Source organism: Anoplopoma fimbria, chromosome 16, assembly GCF_027596085.1.
Source record: "Anoplopoma fimbria isolate UVic2021 breed Golden Eagle Sablefish chromosome 16, Afim_UVic_2022, whole genome shotgun sequence".
In the NCBI taxonomy this organism is placed as follows: domain Eukaryota; kingdom Metazoa; phylum Chordata; class Actinopteri; order Perciformes; family Anoplopomatidae; genus Anoplopoma; species Anoplopoma fimbria.
Window position 1 is genome coordinate 6,147,591 of NC_072464.1, and position 23,308 is coordinate 6,170,898.

At 41.1% G+C, this 23,308-nt stretch overlaps 1 protein-coding gene across 2 annotated transcripts in view; it reads right to left on the minus strand.

The window, feature by feature from the left end:
- hdac4 (histone deacetylase 4) overlaps positions 1-21,259 on the minus strand; it is a 119,646-nt gene extending 98,387 nt beyond the window's left edge. For both annotated transcript variants that reach the window (XM_054614738.1, XM_054614737.1), the window contains exons 1-2: positions 21,164-21,259; positions 9,477-9,726 (exon numbers count right to left, since the gene is read on the minus strand). In XM_054614738.1, coding sequence (XP_054470713.1) covers positions 9,477-9,498 — 22 coding nt within the window. In that variant the 5' untranslated portion in view covers positions 9,499-9,726; positions 21,164-21,259. The remainder of the gene's footprint in view (positions 1-9,476; positions 9,727-21,163) is intronic.
- Between the last annotated feature and the right edge of the window lie 2,049 nt (positions 21,260-23,308).

Consider the following 23,308-nt stretch of genomic DNA (forward strand, 5'->3'; position numbering starts at 1 on the left):
AACTGAATGGCTTTAATTTTGTTCTAATTTCAAGGAACCACTGTGGCCCAAGAGAGCAGAGTGGTTTTATCTCCTGCTGTGAAATGTACAGCGCTGAGCTCGAACTCCACTGGAGCTTTTTTAGCCTCCTGTGCTTCCCCCACTCCGTCTTCTCCTCCCTCTGAACAGGGCCTTCAGAAAAGATATGAGTGTAATGTCTATCTTCCTTACATGCTGGAGGAGTTTTTTCTTCATTTGACTTTGTCTTTTAGGTCACTCAATGAGGCTAAATATACCTCAAACAGAAACTTGACATTTTGCAGTCATCTGTAACTCCACATCCAAAAGAGCAAGTATGTTCAGCCAAAACATTGTGATCATGTCCCGCGGAGTGTGGCTCAGTGAACTGTAGGTCATTTATAACATGTAGATTTTTGTCTATATTACACCAAAAAAACTGTAACAAGAGAGGATTGATGTCCAGCCAGTATCAAAATTTGATTTTTCCTTGATAGTTTTACAACTTCTGAGGATCACAGCTGTTTTCATTGCCATAAAAAGGTAGAACCTCTGTGAGAAGGGATCTTAACTGCTATTTATTTAAGTGATGTTTATTAAGCAGGCATGCATTCCCCCCCCCCCAAAAAAAAAACCCCTTCAAATCACACACATTCACACATGCAAGCTGCCAAGTGCAACCGCAGGAGTCTACCGTTGGCAGCGGAGCAGCTCCAGAGGACCAGTAGGAGTTCAAAAACATTTCTGAGTCGAAGGCTCTGAACATAATACATTCACTTTAACAAACCCTGATTTCCCCAAGCTGAATCAGAGTTATAAAGCCAGAAATCTCCTGGTTTTGAAATCCTCCACCTCAAGGCAAACTAGTCGTACGTCACTTGGGGCGCATAAGGACGAGTCTTTTGCTACAGACTGAATTTCAACAATGAATTTGGAGACCTTGTGGTGTAGTGCTGTTTTTTTATTAAAGTCAGTGTCCCAGATAGCAAGATGGAGAGTTGATGACTGGGGTCCCCTGGTTTGCAGCACCGCTTGTTTAACGCAACAAATAGATAGGTCAGGTGTTCAATTGTGATTTTTTTTGAGTGAAACATGCATAGAGACATGTTCTATAGCAGAGTCATTATCATGGCAGAGTCCATCCATAGCACCCTACTGCAGCCTGCTGGTGCTGAGCACACAAACGCCGGCTTCTGTCTGCCAACAGCAGACAAGAGGAGGTCTGAGTCTTTAACAAGACGATGGTCACTCAATGCTGCAGATGACCGGCCTGATGTCAGCTAAACTAATAATAATAATAATAATAATCAATCCTTTATTAGTCCCACAATGGGGAAATTATTTCTCTGCATTTAACCCATCCCGGAGGAGCAGTGGGCTGCAATGAAGCGCCCGGGGAGCAACTTGGGGTTAGGTGTCTCGCTCAAGGACACCTCGGCATGTTGCCGGTAGAGGGGTTTGAACCACCAACCTTGTGGTTACGGGACAAGCGCTCTACCTCATGTGCCACAGCCGCCCCTATATGGAAGCTTTTGGGGTTTAGGATGCTACTATGAGCTTAAAGTATTTGAGGTTGACTCAAAGTTCAAGTGGTTTTAGGGGCATCATGAAGAGCACACATTAAGACATTTCAAGAGTTCAGATTGTACAATGTGAAAGGAAAAGCAAGAAGGGAGCCGCCTAACCCAGACTGAGCACTGCAGCTGAAACGGGGATGGACACGGCTCAGAGTACGGGAAAACTGAAGACAGATAAACCTGTGCATTAATGCCAGAACAATACAGCCATCAGATATTCTCTTTCAAAACACACACCAGGGAACTATTCAATTGCCCTTTGGGGGATGATTTAAGTCATTATATCGACTGGATGTCTCCAGCTGGCCCGCTGGATCCAAATCAGCAGCGCCGAATAAATCTTTTTACAGGGCGGTATTTGATTCTTTATCCATTGCATCTGCTGTCAAAAACATCCTGTTGCAACATTGTCTGAAAATGACTTTTTTTCCATATGTGGCATGGGAATAAACTACAAACCAAACCAATAAACAGCAGCCAACAGTTTCACTTAATGATGGTCTGTGATTTTCTAACTTATGGTAGTCAAACAACAATTGGTACCAGTATAAGTACAATACGGGTACTATGGTTATTTACTCTTAGGGTTTCAGAGGAGTACTTCAGAAAAAGAGGGTAAAGCGACAACAGTTACTGTTAGGAGTAACTGTCGATCGGTTCCTATGAGACTGCTCTCACAAGTTCACCTCTTGTCGTCAAAGACTCAAGTCTGCAGCTGTTTTTCTGCAGACTTAACTTCTAAACAACAGAGTTATGTTGCATAACTTATTTTCTCCACACCCTGTTTACTCCCGCTATCTATCTCTCCTTCTGCTTCTCCATGAGTTGGGTAGTCATTTAACCTTCAGTGACATCAATTAATTACAGTATCTAACAGAAACGCTTGTTTGTGAAATCCCAGCAGAGCCCAACCTGTATAGAACCGAGCTGGGAGAGTCTGTAGTCTGGATCAGATCGTATAATGAAGTTTGAAGGGATGATCAATGATTTTGTTTTTTTCTAGGCCAATATTTATGCGATCCTAACTGTGACGGCTCCTGCAGTAGTGTCTGGCATTGATCAGCTTGATTGTGGGGATGGGCTGGTAATCAAGGCTTGCTTTGACACCTGGGCCCGGTGTCATTGGGGTATATTAAATCTAGGCCAGACTACTCATTGTCTCCTTTTTTTCTCTCACTACAGGTACCATGTTGGTGATATGGCCGTTTACGTTGCTGTAGTTCTTTTTTTGGCTTAATGTTGCACTTAAACAACATTCTCACACATCATTCCTCACTTCCACGCACACCCTACATTACTGATGCTACTGACACTCACATACCATACCTTTTGATTCTGTTTTGTCTAAGTTTCTGGTATTTTGTTACAAATAAATTCTTTTTTCGTCCTTCTGAACACGGTGTGACTCATATTTGTCATGACCCAGAGCCAGGTCGTGACATAACCAATATCAGAACTAGGATCTTTTAAAAAAATAATAAAATATGCCTCCTACTGTGCATTGAGAGATGTTGCTTGCGGAGCAGCATGTCTGGCCGCTGAGCCCCGTTAATCAACATGAGCGATGACTGAATTTTGAATCCTTAATTACAAAAACTCACCAAAACATTGCTCTGCGCTCCATAAGAGTAGTTACTGTTATGGCTATGATTTAGATTGTGATATTGAAGATGTACATGTTGAAAGGACACTAATATTGTGATAAAGTTGCACCAGGCACAGACACCCAGACTTTATATGTTTAAATATTTTAAATAAACACAATTGGACTATATGAAAAAGTTGAGAAACCCTATGAGAAAGTTTGGAAGACGTACAACTGTGTTTTTGTGAATATTAAAGCTGAAAGACAGTTTTCTTCTGCTTTTAAACAACTTTCGTGAAGGCCACGACCCAAACCTTTATATCACCACATTAACACCGGCAGTACAGATCTTCGGGGGGGAATGATGCAAATAGTAGTGAACACAACAGCATGGGACATTTTGTGCATTTTTAGTACACCACAGCACACGGCAGAGTTTGCAGGCCTCTGTTTTTGGGGCTTATCCTCGGATTAGTGCCTGGAAAAGTTCATTCAGCCCTGGGAGACCCACGGTGCACTGAGCCCTTCCTAACAGGGATTGTGTAACTGCTGGGAACTTTTGATTTTGTTTTGTTCATAGGAGCAGGAGGATTACACCCTCAGAGACCCACCTGACCCGCCTCCCTCCTCTTGGCTGTCCCCTGATGACCCCATACAGCAGGACTGCACCTCCCAGTCAGATGGGAAACACAGCAGTGGTTCTCCGTTTGACCGTACCGGAGCGGTTTGCTGCTCAGAGGACTCAGACGACGAGAGAGACAATTTGACCTCTTTGGTTTGACTCATACTATAGCAGCAGATGTGGATCCTTACGAGTTAATCTTCAAGGTCTTGCATGTTCTTAATCTCTTTATCTATTACGGATTGGACATCTGGGCTATTCTGAGTGCTGTGTACCGTCAGCAGTCGATAGCTGTGTCTGTGTATGCTGTCAGATCAAACACAAATACTTTGCCGTGCACGTACTGTGTGTGTCTCAGGCCTCAATTCCAATCATGCTTTTGCTTCTGCTGTAAAAAATCCACTGAGCTGTAATTAAATGTCTTTCCTTCAAAGCAGCTTCAAGGCAACCCACTTCACTGAGATGCCTACTATAAGCCAGACAGAGAAACTTGCCACAAAAGCTAAGTAATCAGTCCATATTTCAAGAAATGCAAGAATTGAATGTTAAATTGCCTAATTTAGCAACCAAATCAGCCATAAAAATGTTGAATAATCAATAGTAAAGGAACAAAAAGGAAGATCTTTCTTATTTTGAAAGAACAGTGCACAGCAGTTTGAGCACAAAACCATAATTCAATTCAGAGCTTCTTTTCTGGCTGAAGCAAAGCTTTTGAACGCTTAATAAATTCTTCCGAAGGCTAAATTGCACACTTGTTTCATCTGGCAATGAGATTACTCGAATGGAATATTCTGGAAAACTGTGGCGAGAGAAGACAATAATGAGGCAGTAATCTTATTTCTCCACAGCAGCTTCCATTGTTCTCTTAAAAAAGGGCCTCTGTTTAGTCTGGTTCAACTCTCGGTCCCATCCGTCTTTCCATTGAGGAAAAAAAAAATTCCGCAAAGCCAAGGATAAATGAGAACAATAACAGTTCTGCAGCACTCAAATGCATCAAACGCAGATAGGAGAGGAGCGCTATTGTGTTCCGCTGGCACTTTTGGACAATCACTAGACAGCAGTGGTGACTGTGAAAGCGTCTGCAGGCACACAGAGCTGAGCAGCATCACTCTGCCTAAAAGAAACTTCTTAAAGAACTTCCTCTGAATAAGCCCAACTTAACTTTGCCTCCTGCTTTGGTTGACTTCAATCATCTTTAAGACAACTTCCTTAACGTTCGGACTAAAACATATCAATTAACACCGAGCCTTTTTCCCTGTGACGATTGGCCCCTGTAAATGGGGAATCGTCGGCGAGGGCCAGCGGGGGTTAATCTCCCTTTTTGAAGATTACGCTTTGCTTTCCAGTGGCCTGGCCCAGACACTAGCCACTCTCTTCTAATCCACCACTGCAGGCTTTTGATAGCTCCCACTGCGAGTCCTTATTACAGTTACTGATTAAAACTGCGAGACAGAGAGGGAAGGGTGGGGGGACAGATAGGAAAAAAGAGTGACAGAAGAGAAGGAAGGGCAATTGAGAGAATTAAAAAACTGCTCCTATTTCAGTCGCAGCTGACTTTGATTACCTCCAAGTTTAAGGCTTGAGGTTGAGTGTGGTTACTCAATACGCGCTTTTACGTTACTCGAGCTCGAGTCCAACTAATATGTTTAAAACAGCTCTAAAGGGAAAACCTGACCCGTGACACAAGAGAACAAAACATTTTTTGATAGGAAAATGAGTCACAGGAAAAGCTTAAAATCACATCTCTACATTTTTTTAGATCTTCAAAGCACCCAATAGCTAGATGCTAGAGCAAGACATGGCTGCAAAATAAAAAAACAACATAATTTTCACTGTTACAGACAGTAAAAAAAGACTTTAATCCCACCTAATGACGTCGCAGCGCTCCATCGATTATAATGGAGAGATGGAAAAAAAAAAAAAATCTTATCTGGCATTAGCTGTATCTTTTATAAGGCACCCATTCTTATCGTCAGCCCTCTCAATCACTCCTCCCCTCCTCTCCGATACTGAATAATCTCTGGGATAAAAATCTACACATGGGCCGTGCTCGTCCCCCAAAAAAAATAAAAAAACTTGACATGAATAATTCACAACCATCTGCCGTGGCTCAGCGGTGTGAATAAGACTCTGAAAAGTGAGGAGGTGCTACTCTTGTGTTTATTTTAAAAACCAAATCCTCGCAGCAGCCCCCACCCCGTACCTCAACACTGCACTGTAGTGGGTCGGAGAAAAAAAAAGAAAACCGCTCTGCCTCTCCCCACAAGCAGACCCCGCTGATCTAAATAACCTGCGGGTTAAGGTAATGCGTTTGCTTTGGTCCACACCCTTACTGCTCTTTAAGTTCTGTTGTGTGCATGACGGCGAAAGGGGAAAGAGTGTGGATTCTTGGTCTAACTGCAGAAGAAGAAGAAAAATGGCAGATTCTCTACAGGCTTTTTAAGCACCACTATCAGCCAGCATGGTCATGAATAAGACAGGATGAAGAGCTTGGGATCACTCCAGGAAGTAAAATGCCAAGTAAGACTGGTAAACAATACTAAACACTGCTAAACCCAGCATGAGCCTTCTCTCTGGTCAGACTGTACAGGCCTCAGAGGTTGTTTTTTTTAACAAGCTATGCGAGGCCTCCAGCAGCAGACGGCCCCCGGCCTCTGTTTGTGTTCCAGGCAGGGGAGTCGCTCTGCGTGACGATGTATTGACGCAAGATCCCCCCCCCCCTTCAGCCAGGACCTGCCACCGATTACTGCCGCTGGAGAGCGGAGGGGAGGGTCTCGTTGGGATGAGAGAGAGTTTGTCTGTGTGTGTGTTCCAGCTCAGGCTCCAAGGCCATAAACCTGGCTTCAAAATGCCAAGTAGCATGTCAACATGCCAGCCTATTGCCACCCAAGTTTAAGTCGGAATAAAGGGCCTTCAGTGCTCTAAAAATGGCCGGTTTTCAGAATGGGAAATGATGATCTGTCATCTATGGAAAAGGGCTTAGCATTACTGCACACAGACAGGAGGGCGACAAGGGGAAAATGGACTGCTAACAGGAGGTGAAATCGAGGAGTGAAAGCTTCATTCTTAACACCGGGAGCTCCTCAGGGTGGGGAAAAGTCTGGCAGTTGGAATGTTTTGGCTCAGTACAACATTTCAACAGAGCTTCACCTCGGCTATTTATGGTGTTATAGTTGTATACAGTGAATTGGTTTCATTATGAATCAAAAGAAATCGGTTTTGTGGGATTATGTTTATCCATCAACTTACATATTGTTGATGCATAAAAAAGGCTCCCTTCCTTATTTTATTGGTCCAAATGTGATGAAAAATGTGTTACAATGACAACTGTAGATTCAGGTTGGGACCTATTGTAATTTTTTTTTTATTGCTCAAAAAGTGGATTATTGGCCACAGAAGTACAAGCAGGTCAGATGAAGAAATAACGAGTAAGTTAATAAGCATTTTTCAAAACTGCTTGTTAACTTACATTGATTGCAAATGCTGCACTGTAAATTATTTTGTAACTTATTTTAGAAACTTTCAAAGATTTAAAGGAAAAAAACGTGTGAGGACTCAGAATGGACAGAGCATGGGAATGATCTGACTAAGGGGAAAATTTCAGAAAAGGAAATAATGTCCAACTCCAAGGTTCCTCTTACATAACACAATGTATTTAAGAAAAAAAAAAATCCCACATAACTTTGGCAAGTGCCAGAGTTCACAGCTATCCGGATGGCCTGAAACATCCATTCTGACGCAAACCGCTTTGGCTGGGACAACAACATGTCTCTTCTCAAGTCCTAGAGAAAGGAAGTGGATGCCAACTACCCACATTGTGCCACACAGGAGCAGTAGCACCGCAGCAATTACTCAATGGCTGTGACATCATTAAGTTGAAAACCACCTAGACAGCCAAAGCATGATGGGTAAAAGAAGGACACACAATTGGCCTTTTGTCCACTTTTGTCTGCAGTTGAGAAAGAGGAAGAGCCAGATCTGCACCATGGCTGTGATTTAAGAAAAAAAATAGGTCACATTGGTCAAGGTCAAGCAGACCAGGGAATCTATTTTTGAGCACGCAAAAAAAAACTATTGTAAAATATAATTCATGACCAGTAAAACCTGTAGGATGAGGCCTGGTTAACACTGGACGTGGAAGAGCCTCGCTGTCGTTGCGCTCTCTGTGCTCTATATGCTAAACTGACAAATACATATGTAGTATTTAATTTAAAAAAAAAAAACTACTATAAGTAGTACTGGCACTGGGCTATTTCAAAAAATGTAGTGGAAGAATCTTGAAATTGGACCATGTGGGAGGGGAATCTGGGAAACTTTTTGGGAGAGCAGCAGGGAGACAGGGGAGGAAAGGGTGGGATGTATTTATAGCAATATGATATAAATATATCATTTATAGAATTGTCAATATGATATAAATATGTCATTTATGAGCAGACCTCTGCGTCCTGTGTGAACAGCCCCACTGGTGTACACTGGCGCCAACGGGTCAAAGGCAGCGCATCTCTGCAAGTTGTAGCACCTCCTGGCGTTTCATGCATGTGGAGAGCTGCTCCACGGACATTACAATTTTGTTGGACTAATTGTCACGCTTAGAAAATGCTTGAAAAACCGAAAGCAAAAGCATAAACTGTGTATAAATAGCAGACTTAGTCACAGTTTCGACTCTCGCCTGCTGCTTTCATATAGACTAACTCAGAGTTACAGCTTTACTCCCATTTTGCTTCCGAACTATTTTTTCTGCATCAATTTGCTTTCTTGCAAAACAATTAGGCCGACCACAAAAACACATAATCAGACAAACATGTGCCCTCTACTATACACCACTGTGTGATTGCTATTTAAACAATGTACAATGATGCAAGTGGAGGGAGTGAGTTGTTTTGCCGACTGTCAACTCAACAATATTCAATCACTCAAAGAAATTGAAGAGCCCTTGTACAAAACGATAAATCAAAACAGCGGTTTGCTTCGTTCGCCAAGGTGTAATCAAATCATCAACAACGTCATCAAAATGCAGAGAGGCTATTACTCATCAGTACTGCTCTGCGTAAATAAAAAACAAATGTCTCAGTTTGGCAAATGTATGAATGAGTAATGATAATAATTCCCTCCGTTTCCGTGTTCAGGTCAGTTTTTCAAGTAATACTGTCGACCAAAAGCTCTTAATTAGCCTATGATAACTTAGGTCAGACATCAAAGAACAGAATGTCGTCACAGGCAGGGTTTCAGTAACCGTTTCTTATAAATGAATGTAACAAGTCTTCTGGTTCCCAAAAATGGCATACATGTACTCATAGAAACTGTTCATTGGATATGCATTACGCCATATACACAAAATGCCTCAAACATTACAATTCAGAATCAAGCTTGCTTAGTTGTTAGGTAACTCAGTGGTTTTCTGACCATTTTCATTCATAAAACATGTAGCACAACTGTGAAAATACAGAATACAGAAGTGTTCCAATACAACTGAACACATTATGGACAGAACACAGGGTAATCTTAAACCAAATTGTCAACACAAAATAATTCACAGATACACTTGTTATGTCAATTCATAATTCCTATTGCCAAACATTATTTTTATTCCAATAGCAAAAGGCTTTTCCACGTAAAAGCCACCACGCATGCAAAGAAAAGCACAGGAGCTCCTCTTGTACAATTCTTCTAGAATTTTACTTTTTTTTCATCTTACCTGAGCGACTGTGAGAGCTCATCGTTATGGTAGCCGTTGCCAGGCAGACCTGACAGGGGAGTAGAGGTGAGCGGTGTCAGTGCACCTCCGTGGAGGCTGTACTGACCACCATGTGTTTGCCCGGTCGAGTCGGTGGTGCCAGCCAGGTGGAGACGCCAGATCCAGGAGGGACAGAGAGCAGTTGTTTCTCAAAGCTTCATCACACCGAACCTCAGCAGTGTGCCGTGGCAGGAGTCCTTCCAGTTAGGTTCTGAGAGGTGAATGCAAAAAAAAAAAAATGCTTTAATATGCATGGGGAATTCCAGATGTAAGCTTATATAGCAATTTCAAAAAAAACAAACATGCGGGACATATTCTAAATCAGGGCTGGTGTCCTGCCGACTTTTTCATTCGTCCCAGCAGTTATTGAGCCAAAACTCCTATGTGTTTACCTGAGGTCACGTGTGGTACTATTACAGGCCAGAGAGGAACAAAGACCTGCAGGTCACCAACCTTCAAAGAAACCGATGGCCCCTGTGTTTCATGATCAGTTTGCCTTTAGCGGTGACCCTCAATGCTAAACTAGGCTTTTTTTTTTCAGTGACGTTCAGGAAGTTGTGCCATATATGGCACTTGCTGTGTGAGTAAAGTGTTTTATATGCATGGTCAGTGTTTAGCTGGAGTGTGACTGCAAAACTGAGACTACCAGCTAAGAAAATCTGAGCTAAAAATCTGAAATTGAATTGCGGTAACACTTGTTCCTGTTATAAAGAGAAATGGAATTAAAATAACAAAATAAAAGTTTGGCATTATTTGATGCTGGACACAAAGTGTAAGTATCTGTAGAAAGCCGTTGCAAAAAAATAGCTCTGTTGTTACTTAAAAGATCATTTGTGTTATTGTGGAGAAAAGAAAAAGAAGATGTGATGTAAACCAGCTCTCGGCTTCCTCGGAGTGAGATTTTTTATCAAATAAATATGGTTTCATTTGGACCATCTGGATTTACTAAAATAAAAGCATGTTTACATAATCTAAATGTAACAGCAAGTCAGCATCAGTGCTGTCGCCACACCCATCCAGGCAAAGCTTTCGAATGTGTTCTAACGGCGACATATAAATGCTGCAAACATTACACTAATGTTCCTGAGAAACTGTCTCATTCTGGCACAGCTAAAAACACAATTAATAAAATGTGACATGACTATATCTTCACTCCCACAGCTTGCATGGTCACTGAAATGTCAGTAGCGGAAGAGAAAGAGGAAGGAAAACTTCTCTTACTGTCTGGTCGGTGTGTGTGTGTTGTGCAATCAAAACTTCAAGGAGCATGTAAATACACATATCCACACACAGGGAAGCCTCTGGCTATTTGACCCTAACCACTCGCCTCCGTCACATCTAACAGGTGTCTACAGAGCAGAACACAAACAAGTTGTGTTGAGAGCTGCAATCGGTCCCTAGAAACACCACGATAAAGTGTGTTCGTGCTCCATTCCCGTTTCTCTCAAATACAGATGCACACACAGAGTTGCCGTAACTTTAAAAGCTGCTGAACTGAATTACTGTCAAACGAATGAGTTCAGTGGAAAGAAGGTGCAAGCATTGCATGGCCAAATAAAAAATCTCATGGAAACAACGTTGCTGCCAGGATTCTCCAGGGTCTTACTTCACTCGTCAGGAATTATCGCAGAAGAAAAACAGTCCTTTAAAGTCAATGACAAATTGAACCGAGGCCCAGCTCATTAATAGCATTGAAGGGTCTCTATTACCAGTCTATTACCAAGGACATGTGGGTGGCAGGAGATTGTATTAGGGTCGTCAAATAAATTTCTTCCATAGTCTTTTATTTAACTTCTATATCTGGAGTGCACATTTGAGCCACCCGAGGGAGCCTGAATGTTCTTATTGTTCTGATGATTGTATCCTACTTGTTACATTGAATCTAATATGAAAGGCTAGCACACATTCTGTTTGCTTTACTGATGACCCTTTGGTAAACGCTGTTAGCTCGGTCAGCCCTGCTGCCGTTGTTTTGCACGGTTAGCACATTAAGCACCGTTAGCTGCAAGCCGCCGGATCAAGCGTCGCCAATTTGAGAGCCATGTGGATGCAATTGATATGCTTTGAATAACTAATTAGCACATTTATATTTGAAGAAATAAAAGCATCATATTGGATGAATATTAAGACATTTAAAGGTTTTAAATGTATTTAAAAAAAGAGTTCCAGAGTTGTCATCACAGTTTTTAGTGTAAGTGCAGCTTAAAACAACATCAGTGTGTTAACACTGTGATTTCTTATTTACTTCAGAATTAGTGTGCAGTACCTCATCTTTCAGGCTAGGGCTAAAATGACCAGAGGGTAGGTTAAGATGTTTGTGTGAATGTTTGACAGAGGCTCAGGTAAGTGATTGATCGCCACATGTTTGAGGACAAAATGCTGGTTACCAGGAGGGATACTCATAAGAGATTTGCTGAGGTGTGAGGTGTCAACTAGAGGTCAGCTGCCTATTTTTGTCAAAGATACTTCTCTCACACAAGAATTCAGACTTTTTACAGCTTGTTATAATATGTCAGCAAAGACCTTAGGCATTTACTTCTCTCACATTCTCTTCTTGCCACACACAAACAAATATACAAAAAAATTGTTGCCAGCAAAGCTGCTCTTTTTCTGACGCCATCAAACTGCAGTTTGTGGGACCGGTCAGCGATGCTTGTGTGTTTTTTTATGTTCCTTCCATATGATTGCCCTTTTCTGCAATTTGAACTGTTCTTCAGGGATCCTATTAAAAATAAATCTTTGTACGTCACTGCAGGTTTTTATTTTACTGCACTGTAGAACCATAAAATGCACCACCTGCATCTCTTCGCGTTCACACTTAAGATGGGATGAGACGGGCCGCAAAGTTTGAACCTGGAAACGTTCCACGCCGCTTGACAGGAAAAACAGCTCTCAGGACCCCGTAATGGACTTCATTTCCCAAGCACTCTGAGCGCTGCCGGGAGTAATCACGACGGCATAAAAATAACATGTGGTCGGGTAGCGAGCAGTAAACAACAATTAAGAGACCCCTTGCGTAGCTCATGAAATGAATCATTGAAAATGCACTTGAGCCACGAAGACAGCTTCAGCCTCTCAGCCCTAATTGACTATGAATAATTCAGCTAGCGAGTAGGATTAGCAGTGCCGGCAGTATGCTATTGATTGACATGTTCAGGATTTTTCTTTCTTGTCTGCAAAAATAGTTGAAGTGTAGTCTTCACAGTGGGACGATTTTCTTTTTTTTTTTTTTTTTTTTTTTTTTTTTTAAATCATTGCATCTCACTGTTGACAGGGCCGGGTCTGAATATTTTGACGTGTCTAAAATATCGGTGGTCCAATGGAGGGCATGACTGTGTCAAACTGAACCCTTCGTCCTTTAGAAGGAGGGAGGCTTAAAGTCTGAGGTGACATGGAAGTAAAAGGAGGTTAAGGAGGAGAAGCATGGCAGAGGACAGTGAGTAAGCACACATTTGAGGAGACAAAGTGAAAGTGAAGCCAGTAACACGACACGCTCTGCTGCTTGTTCATGTTTTCAAGTGAACAAGTCCAGCGACGACCACAGGACATCGCATCAATCAGCTGTTGGCTGAACAGGGACAAGACGAGGACTGCAGGCATCAAGTGGCACAATGTCATTGTCCTTCTTGATTCGGGGCTCTGAAATCCCAGGCACAGTTAAAGTGGGTCCATACGTTTCTGCAAACCACGGATACGTTTAATGTGGACGTTTCTGCATTCGATTGAAGCAAGTGACGTCGGAAAATGAGCAACGCGTAAGAGCAAGTGACCAAAATAACGAGCGACTGTTGTTTAAAGTTGTGTGGTATGAAAGTCACATGGTACAATAACGAGTATAAAAAGCGAGAAAGCCCACAGGCGGCTGATGGGACTTAAGGAGGAGGAGTCGAACACGAGAAGACTTTCACCCAGGAGGCCGCTGTTCGTGTCCCTGCTGAAACCAAAAGTAATTTGTTGGTTACGTAATGTCTATCCCTTGGTTTGCAGGAACTTTTTTTTCTGGCTGCTGTGCTGTATTCTTCTGTAAATTTAAAGTATTTAAACATGGTGATTTGAGGGCCGGGACTATGCTTTGCACTTGATCTGTCTCTTGAGTTGTGCACAAATGCGTATAAGGTCAACGACATCACGAATACAATTCTTTCAAATGAAGTCACTTTAAAATACATATGTAATACAGGGATCTGCCCTAATGCTTGTTTGGCATTCAAATGCTTTGTGGCGAACGATCAATGAACATTCAAAGCTGAATTGGGTGGTTAACCTCTGTGACATGTATTTGTTGACTCTTTCCTATTTTGCATTACTATGGAATTCAGTTACATGTCAATGAAACTTTGCAGAAATACACAATGGATTAGTATTTGTAAACTGGCAATATGCCAGAAATGTCCTCTGAATCATCTGTAGAAGTTACGGCAGAGGATAAGATGAAGTGTATTAAGAGTTAATTTGTAAAACCAGACAAAAGTCCTTCTTCAAATTAATACACATTTCCTTGACTAGTAATTTATGAAAACTTAAAGAAATGTTTTAGATCTTATCAAAACAACCCAACAACAGTTTGAATGATATTTCCTGGACTGCAAACACAAAAAAAGTCATTTAGATTTAGTAAAAAGAATGAAGAAAAGATCTGTTTTTGCAAATTAAACATTCAGCCTTGATTTATGCGCGCTTCAGCACTCACATTATGTGCTACCTTCCTCATGTGGATTGTAGCTGTGTCTAAACCTCGGCTCGAAAACTTCCCTTCACAACAATAACATTATGCAGCTTCTATTGAAAAGCGTATGCCTGCAGCTTTGTTGATCTCATCTACAAATGTGGAACAAGTAGAGAGGGCACAGAGGAGTATCAAAAGACAATGTGGAGTCAAGTGAACTTCACTTAAGTTGGCTGTCTCAAACCCAGACAGCGAAACTCTATAGGTATGTTTAAAGTTTTAGGTTTGGGAAAAATGCTGGAGTTTGCCATGTTTCCCCTGCGTGTGTGTGTGCGCAAGAGAGAATTCCTGTGAATTCTGGTGAGAAATGTTGGGTTGGGGATTAAAATTGTTGGCATCAAATACAACGGCGCGCCATGATGAAGCCCATGGACCAGCCCTGTCTGTGCTTATAGAAATGTGAGCTGTGGAATCTTAACTTTCAAACACTTAAGTCGTGACAAACCTGAAATGTTCTTACATGGCATGACGTTTTTCTAGATTTTGAGCAGCCTTGTCGTTTGACATACTGTCCACTACCCTGCGGTAATAACAAGGACCCAGTGGTAATGCACACACAAACACAAGTCTGTTGTTAATGGAAAACCAAACACCCATGCATTGTTACCCTGGCAACAAAAGGCCAACTATTCTGAGTCAAATAAAAAGCAGGAAGTAGCATCTTTCCGTGCAGCGTGCCAAGTAGAGTGAATGGCAAAAGCCCACCCGACTTCCCTTTCTTTATTACTAGCATTCTTTCAGTGTCACTCTCACTCTTTATTCCATGTATTTTACTTTCTCTGAGTGTATTCGTTATTAATTATCCGTTTAGTAATGTGTTATTCTGCACAAAGAAGTTATTTTTCCCTATTTTTTTCCAAATGACAGCAATTTTTTTTAGATGTAACAGAGTTTCGTATGATCACAGAGTGTGCCAATGGGGCGGCTGTGGCACATGAGGTAGAGCGCTTGTCCCGTAACCACAAGGTTGGTGGTTCAAACCCCTCTACCGGCAACATGCCGAGGTGTCCTTGAGCAAGACACCTAACCCCAAGTTGCTCCCCGGGCGCTTCATTGCAGCCCACTGCTCCTCCGGGATGGGTTAAATGCAGAGAAATAATTTCCCCATTGTGGGACTAATAAAGGATTGATTATTATTATTATTATTAATGTGTGAAGCTGCTTTCACATGATCAGATAACCTATTAAACTAGCCAAAGTTCTAATTCTTTGAACTTTGACCTGGAACATTTAGCTCCTCTCATTTGGACTCAAAGCCTGACTGCGAGACGAAAATAGTTATTGACTTTTGTCGCGTTTAAGCTCCTTTAGAATCAAACTGTCAACATGTGGCTCATTTTATATTTATTATTATTATAATACAAATGGCAGCGGATCATTGAGGCCCATGATTGGGTGGGATGATGGGTTAAGTAGGGGGTAGGGTGGTGGGACAGTTTGCACAGTCCTGCTGGTTGAGTGTGCCTGTGCACCACAGGATCCCGTCACCAAGCTCGCATCCAACACCACAGTGCCATTAATAGACTCAATTAGTTACTATTAGTGTGACATCCACAACATGTCCACAAACAAGAATGCCTTTCCCAACTGCCAACCCCTCCAACACTTGCTAACTGAGCTAGGATGGGTTCAAAGTCAGGACAGAGTCCCGACAAAGCACAAAGGAGCTAAAACGGGTGTATTATTGGACTTGTGAGGCACAACAGGGTATAAGGGACTGAATCTGGACAATGAACTCATTGGGTAACAACAAGGATTCATCAACCCTCAAATCACATCAGTTGAGGCTGAGAGCTTCTGTATAGCTGCCCATTAAACGCTCTGTGTCCCTTTTACTGCTTTGAATCTTCCTGTTGTCTACTTTTACTGCTTCTCTGGCCGATATCCAACTTCCTTTTTCTTTTATTAAGTTGCGCAACAGTAAGCCTAATGAGAAAAGATGATGTAAATGTGTAATGATTGATTTCATTGACCTTGGTGAACTTCGGTTTACTCCAAAAACGAAGAGTAATAAATTCATTCTGGAAATGGTTGGTTTAGATGAATGGCAGTGAGGAAATGTTTGCTCAAAGACTGCGGTGAAACAACAGATTCCCTCAAGTTTTATTAATGGCTTCTCAATTAATGCATGTAAAAGAGACAAATTCACAGCAACTGAGGACAAAGACACAACAATATGCTGAAGGGAAGACCCTGCCAAGCAGTGCACACATTTGAAAAGTGTGTGTGCATTACAGGGATCCCATTAATATCTCTTAGCGTGACAACATCCACAAAATGTCCACAAACAAGCAAGCTTCCCCAGCGCCAGCTAAATGATGGGAGGAAGCTGGAAAGCTAGGTCTGGGTCCTGACAAAGCACAATGGCACTGAGCTAAACAAGCTTATTAATTAGAGAAGAAGAGGCAAACATAGGGGCAAGTAAAGAACGAGAATGAAGTGCTATATAATTTCCAAGGGGATACAAGATTTGACAATATCGTTTATATCGATATATGCGTTAAAATGGTCAACAAGCTTATTAATTAGAGAAGAAGAGGCAAACATAGGGGCAAGTAAAGAACGAGAATGAAGTGCTCCAAAACTTTGGTAAGGAAGTGACGTGAAAGTTGGCCCATAAGTCTATCAGTAATGAAGTGGATTTGATACAGAAAGCATATGTTTGATAACAAAATCAAAGACAATTATTAGAACACGCTAGACCTTAATAATCACTTTTTTAATCAAAGGAATATCATATTTCATTAGTGAAGAATCAGTTAAATCCCCCAAAAAAGAAAAAATCCCAATCATTATGTCAATAGCATTATGTAAGTGGCTTCATTAAAGATTTCAAAGTTGTAAAATGTTGAAGGTTTTCTATTCCAAAATCAGGGCGGGTTTATTGCCTCCACGCAGCTCTCAACTGGCCGGCGGCTTAGCCAGTGGCTAGCAGCTAACAGTGCAAACAGCATGAACATTGCAAACAAGGGCAACGGTGATGACTGGGCTAATGGCGTTTGCCTGCTACGCTTCCACGATGGTGTCGTGGGTCAGGACGGCGTCATCAGCCATAAGCACAGGGCGGTGGTGATTAGCTAGCCAGAGGGGCACCATAGAGAGATTTACATGCACTTAAACGTTCTCATGCACGGTGGGCACGGCTACGTATTCAAAGATTATCTGGGACCTTTTTTTCCCAAACACGTTCCCTGTCTTTCTTCATTGTCAAATCAAGGCAAAAGTGCATGCACAATACTCTTTGAACTTTTGAATTATTACATTTAAAAGGCCTGCCTTGATGCTCATAACACATTTCACATTTCATGTGCCACTAATTGCGATACTTTTTTGTCATCTGTGGAGATATTAAGGCTGAAACATTAACCACGGTTGGACAGGCCACCTATGTTGCGCTATTCAGTGTCATTACTCGTAGTAGAGTCGCTACACATTTATTGTTATTGCCGGCGTTAAAGTCTCTCCAACTCTGTATTATCTGAAGTAATGGATAAAAAATTTAAAAGTTATGGATTTTAGCTTTGAAAACACTTTTAACAGCAAAAAGAATCTCAGGCTAAATTATTCTTCGTAACAAGGCGAGCTGGAGGATGGAGAAGTTAAAGTAAAACAGAGTAAAATTTTGTTTGGTGAGACATAATAAAGTGAAGAGGTGATGGCACTGATTTAACGGAGTGAGACATACACTTTAATTCTGTGAAGCAGTGAAGGGAAATCATTTTCTATAGCAGTTAGCCTCCTTAGACTGAAATTAATCTGGTTATTACACATATTCTGAAAACTTTCTACTTGGCTACGTAAAACTGGTTTTAGACACTGCAGTCAACCATTGACTGTATTCTATTATGTTTGTGCGTCACAATCCCACAATATATAATTAGTAGACACTTTAGTTCCACAACTGTGCACACACACACATGGAAATTTAAAATGTGAGGTGGTTACTTCAATTAACTGCAGGTGTTTCATTCACAAAGAGAGTTTCTCCGAAAAGACACTCACTCACTGAAATGCATTACCGGTGATTAAAAATCTCTCAGTGAACCTTTGATACCCAAATCCATTTTGTTGTTTAACAGTGTCATTTTAGCACAAATAAAGTGTGTGCAGTTTGAGTGCGTGCCATTTTTCCAACTGCTTAAAATGTGAAATTTAAATGTCAGGTGTTCACTGTCAGTTCCTCACAATCTAAGTGAGGAGAGCTTTTTTTATAGACTCGTTTTTTTGCACAAATATTCAGCAACCACACAAAGAGAAATCAATAAAAAGAGGTGGAAGTATTTATCTTTCCACCATCAGTAGCCTATAAAGACCACCATGCAGTGCGGCCATAAGACATGTTGCACATTCTACAAATAGCATGATCACCAGCCAGACAACAGAAAGGTGCTTTACAACATATTAATAACAACTCCTAGGAATGAACATCACACACCACATAGTCCTGTGAACACTTCCTCGTTGTGTAGCAGGACTCTGATTGCCTCTAAGCCCCCACTGCTTTGTTCCACTATTAGATTAAAAGGGTGAACGATGCAAGAAAAAAATATTGATGATTACTGTGATAATTTTACCGTGAAAAGGAACATTTAAGTCATGTATAAATCAGACAATTTTTGAATTTCAAAAAAGACTGTTTTATCCTGACTCTCGAGCTGCACTTGACGTATCATTTACATAACTGTAGAATTGAATTGAATATTACTTTCATCCCTTAGTACTTAGAATGCAACATTTGTAATGTTGTGCAGGGACATGTCCCTTCAGTAGAACGCTTATTTGTCTGAATACATTTCTACATGTATGAATAGCCACACTGAATTCCTCCCTTGTCACGCACTAACTTGGTATATCATCAGCAGTTTAAAAGGCTAAAACATTAAGGTCTTCAGTAACTCATGGGCAGCCATTTGTGCAAAGAGACAGAATAACAGACACTACGTCGACTAGGAAGATCCTGTTTTGCCTCTGCACCAATCAGTACTCTGTTCTCAGCAGAGCCATCCTTAAAGAGGAGCACCCTGAGCGAAATGTTTGTTAGAAGGCTGCAGCGACCTTGTTCCTGTGGGGCCCGGAGTTTACGAGCATGCAGCAGCAGTCCTCCAGAGCTCGTAACGCTGAGGGAATAGTTTCCACTAGTGAAGGCTTAAAGGAGTCTTAGCAGTTCAGAGGCACAGTCCTGCTGTCAAGACGTCGCAGTTAGCTTCCGGTTTGTAAATGTTAAGGGGGGACGTTTAGAGAAACTTAAATGACAATATCAAGCGACCGACTCACGTTGTATTGAAACGCTTATTGTTGTGAAAGGGTGTCAGACAACCAAGTGAAAGCCTGAAAGCCTTAACACTGTTAAAAACCTGCCTTCAGATTTGTGAAACCTTTTTTTTTTTTTTTTTTTTTTTTTAAAGCAAAATATGTTGATTCCACAAAGTGTTCTTCATCTAGACTAGTTTAAAAAGACATACATTTAAACTTGTCACACCTGGGCTTTATTAACAGGTAAACCCCAGTTATGTTAAAACACAGTTTTCAGAATTGTGAAATATGTATTCCATTGGTGAAAACAGGAAAAAATGGCAATTCCACTGCTTTTTTTCTAGATCAAAAGCTCTTTTACTTATGACTTGTCAGATCTAATAGGATAAATTAAAGGTTTCCTCTGACATATGTTTTAAACAGTTGCTGGAATGTAGGTTAGACAAGTGTAAATGTAAGGGGGGGTATCCATTTTTTTTCCTGGATGGACAGACTGCAGTTAAATCACTTTCATTTTAGTTTTCAAAATAAAATAAAAAAGGTTTCAAAAGAGTGAAAGTAGGTTTTAAAACAGCGTGAAGGCTGTAATAAGGGTGCCTAGAAAAACGTTCACGACAATAATTAAAATGAAAAAAATAGATTAAATTGGTGGCATAATATAAACTCCCCCCCCCCCCGAACTGCACACACATCGGACTCTACGAGCTGGAAACCGACTTCAACGTCGTCGTGCTGCTGCTGCTCTCTTGTGTTTACACTTCATGGACACAAGTTTACACCCAGAGCTGTGGCAGCGGCAGTTCAACCTCCGTCACACACACACACACACACACACACACACACACACACACACACACACACACACACACACACGCTGAGCCTTTCTCCTCTCACGCACACACACGCGCGCGCACGCACACACAAAAGTAGCCTCCTGCCTGTGATATTTATAGAGTTGTGTGCAGAGGATAGTTTTGAGCAGAGCCATCGTCATAGAGAGGAGACAACGTTTTTTTTTTTTAACGGTTCCTGTTATCGTGTGACGTAGGTTACCTTACTGGTAAACAAACAATTGTTACAAGGTGACAACATTCTGCGCTACATCTGTTAACACTTTACACCAACCTCACACTTTGAGGGAATACAATATGGGGAAGGAAAAAAAAAAAAGTATGGCGCTGTGCTGCACCACAACTTACATAAAGCAACAAAAGTTTGAAAAGATATAACATATTAGTCGATCGCTGTCCATAAAAGTCACTTTTCGCACAGCTTGTTAGAAACAATAGTGCTATCTTAACAGTGGCATTAGAAGTCCCACTTAAATCAAACAGCTAAAGTAACAGCGTCGCACCACACGTACAGTCGACAGTCTGTTAAGTCCACTCCACATCGGTAATACTGAACGCTGTGTTGCGCAACACTTTCACTTTCTTTCTGTTGACTGTAAGATCCGATATAAACTGAAGAAAAGTCAAGTGTAGCAGAGTAACAGCAACTCCGTTTGACTCCGAGGAGGAGAAGCGCAGACTCCCACTGACGTTAGCCTACAACATAAACATACTTTTATAGTCATGGTTCTCTCGAAACGATCAAGCCAAAAGAGAGGACAGATTACTTGTGTTTTTTATTCATTTTTTTTTTTTTAAAGACAGGAATGAAACACTACCTGAATTGAGAGCACCCTTTGCCGCAAATGGCTGGACTCCAGGAGCATCCGCGGTGCAGGGTTTTAGGACCCGTCGGTACTGTGAAAAATCATTCGGCAAACAGCTCCGCCATACTGGATGAATCACGTGTCGGACAACCTCCTGTGTTTCCGTAGGAGGCGGGGTCCCCGCAGGACTGGATGACCGACAGCTCAAAGAAGTGAAAAGAATATGTCAGTGTGAGTGGAGACATGAATGAAGTCTGTCATTCTGCAGACAATGGGCCACACAGGTGTTTATTACTACTGTCTCCTTCCTCCAAATCAATATCAGGACACACTGAGCCTTTAAGAAAAGTTTCACCACTGTGGGTTTTTGTGGTTTCTGTAATGTTGCTTTCCCACCATTATTATTATTATTATTATTATTATTATTATTATTTATTGTTTCGTGGGGATGTGGTGCTCGTCAGTATTTAATCACCCGTGTTATCACTAATGACTTCATATTGAATTCATTTTTTGTCATCTTCTTTATATTACAATTTCCTCAAGTAAAAATCAAAAGTTCAGAAAAATACACCCTTTGCTGTCATAGTTTAAATCTTAAACAGTTACAGCTGATGGAGAAGACGCAGAAGACGTTTCCGTTCTTGCTATATACTACAGATCTGTCAGCACTGTCACCCTTGTATTGCTTCGTTAGCGCTGTTTGCACCGTTAGCTGCGAGACGCCGGCTCAGCCATCGCCATGTTGAGAGAGGCGTGGAAGCAATAGAATTTATAATTTAGCACTTTTAAACGACTAAAACTGTTGTAACATTGGCACAAACAAAATTGGCTGATCATACTATAACCCCCACTATTTCAGAAGCTGATTGAGAAAATATGTTTTTAGTGCCTTTAATTTAATATGTAGGGTAGATTGAATTCTATAAAATCAAATTTCCTTATAAAACCTAATTTGCAAGCGAAAAAGACGAAGACTCTCACCTTGACACACCCTAAACAAGATATAAATACAAACCATCTTCATAGAGCTTTTTCATCACAAATCTGCAAAGCTTAATGCACTCCTTCTGAGTTAATATTGTAATTTTCTTCCTCGTGTATCCTCAGTCTGCCTCACCTTCTTTTATTTCACTTCCAGGCAACCTTTTCCAGAATGACTTTCCACAACTGCGGAGAACATGCATGTGTCAACTTGTCGAATTCAGCAGTTGGTTTAATACTTAGGTGGGGAGATATAGACCAACAGTAGATTTTCCAGTTGTTTTTATGTGAAGCACAACATGTTGCTGGTTTTGCGTCATTGCTGTTTCAGGTCATAACAATATGCTTACTGGAAAAGAGCCTTCCTCTAAAACCTGATTTAAGATTTAAGACAGCTGAACGATTTCATAATAGATTACATACAACAATGGTGATGGCACACGGAAATGCAGGATTTATTTCACTGGAGCCTTATCTGGTCCTGGTGCTTTTGATTACCATTATTTTTGCTTCAGCTAACACACATTTCCTCTGTAGAAGATTTTTTTTTTTTTCAGTTTGTCAACACACAACAAACATAAAACTTTTTTTTAAATTCTTACTGAGAAGATAAACTTAGGTGTGATCTTCCTCCACCAGACTGGAGCAGGTCTTTGAGGTGGGCAAGCTTTCCCAACAGTCACATTGCACAATAGCTGGCTCAGGCTCATTATGTGATTATGTGATGTTTCTTTTTTAATGTTGAATATAACAGTTTGAGTTGGAAGCTGAAGATAGCACAGAAATCTTCTCCTATAATGTGAGCATAAGTACAAGTGGGTCTTTGCACAGATTAAGAGTTTTACACAGTATAGCAAAAACCAGACTTAAATATCAATACATTATAATTAATCCATTTTATGCTGAATGCATTTTAAAAAAATTTTTTTTTATAAATACCTTCATTTGTTTCCTCAATCATGATGTAAGAGGAGGCATATTTTAAAACATTGGGTTTTAGGACAAAATTGTTTTTAACAGTACCGCCCCTGATGGAAGCCTTTAACGATCACGTCTTACCCCAACTTTTAATAAACAGCTGCCTGCATGGGGGAAACTCTTATATCTTGCAGCTTCAACAATAGCGTAGACATCACTGACAGGCGTTGCCTTGAAAACGAAAATGACACAATA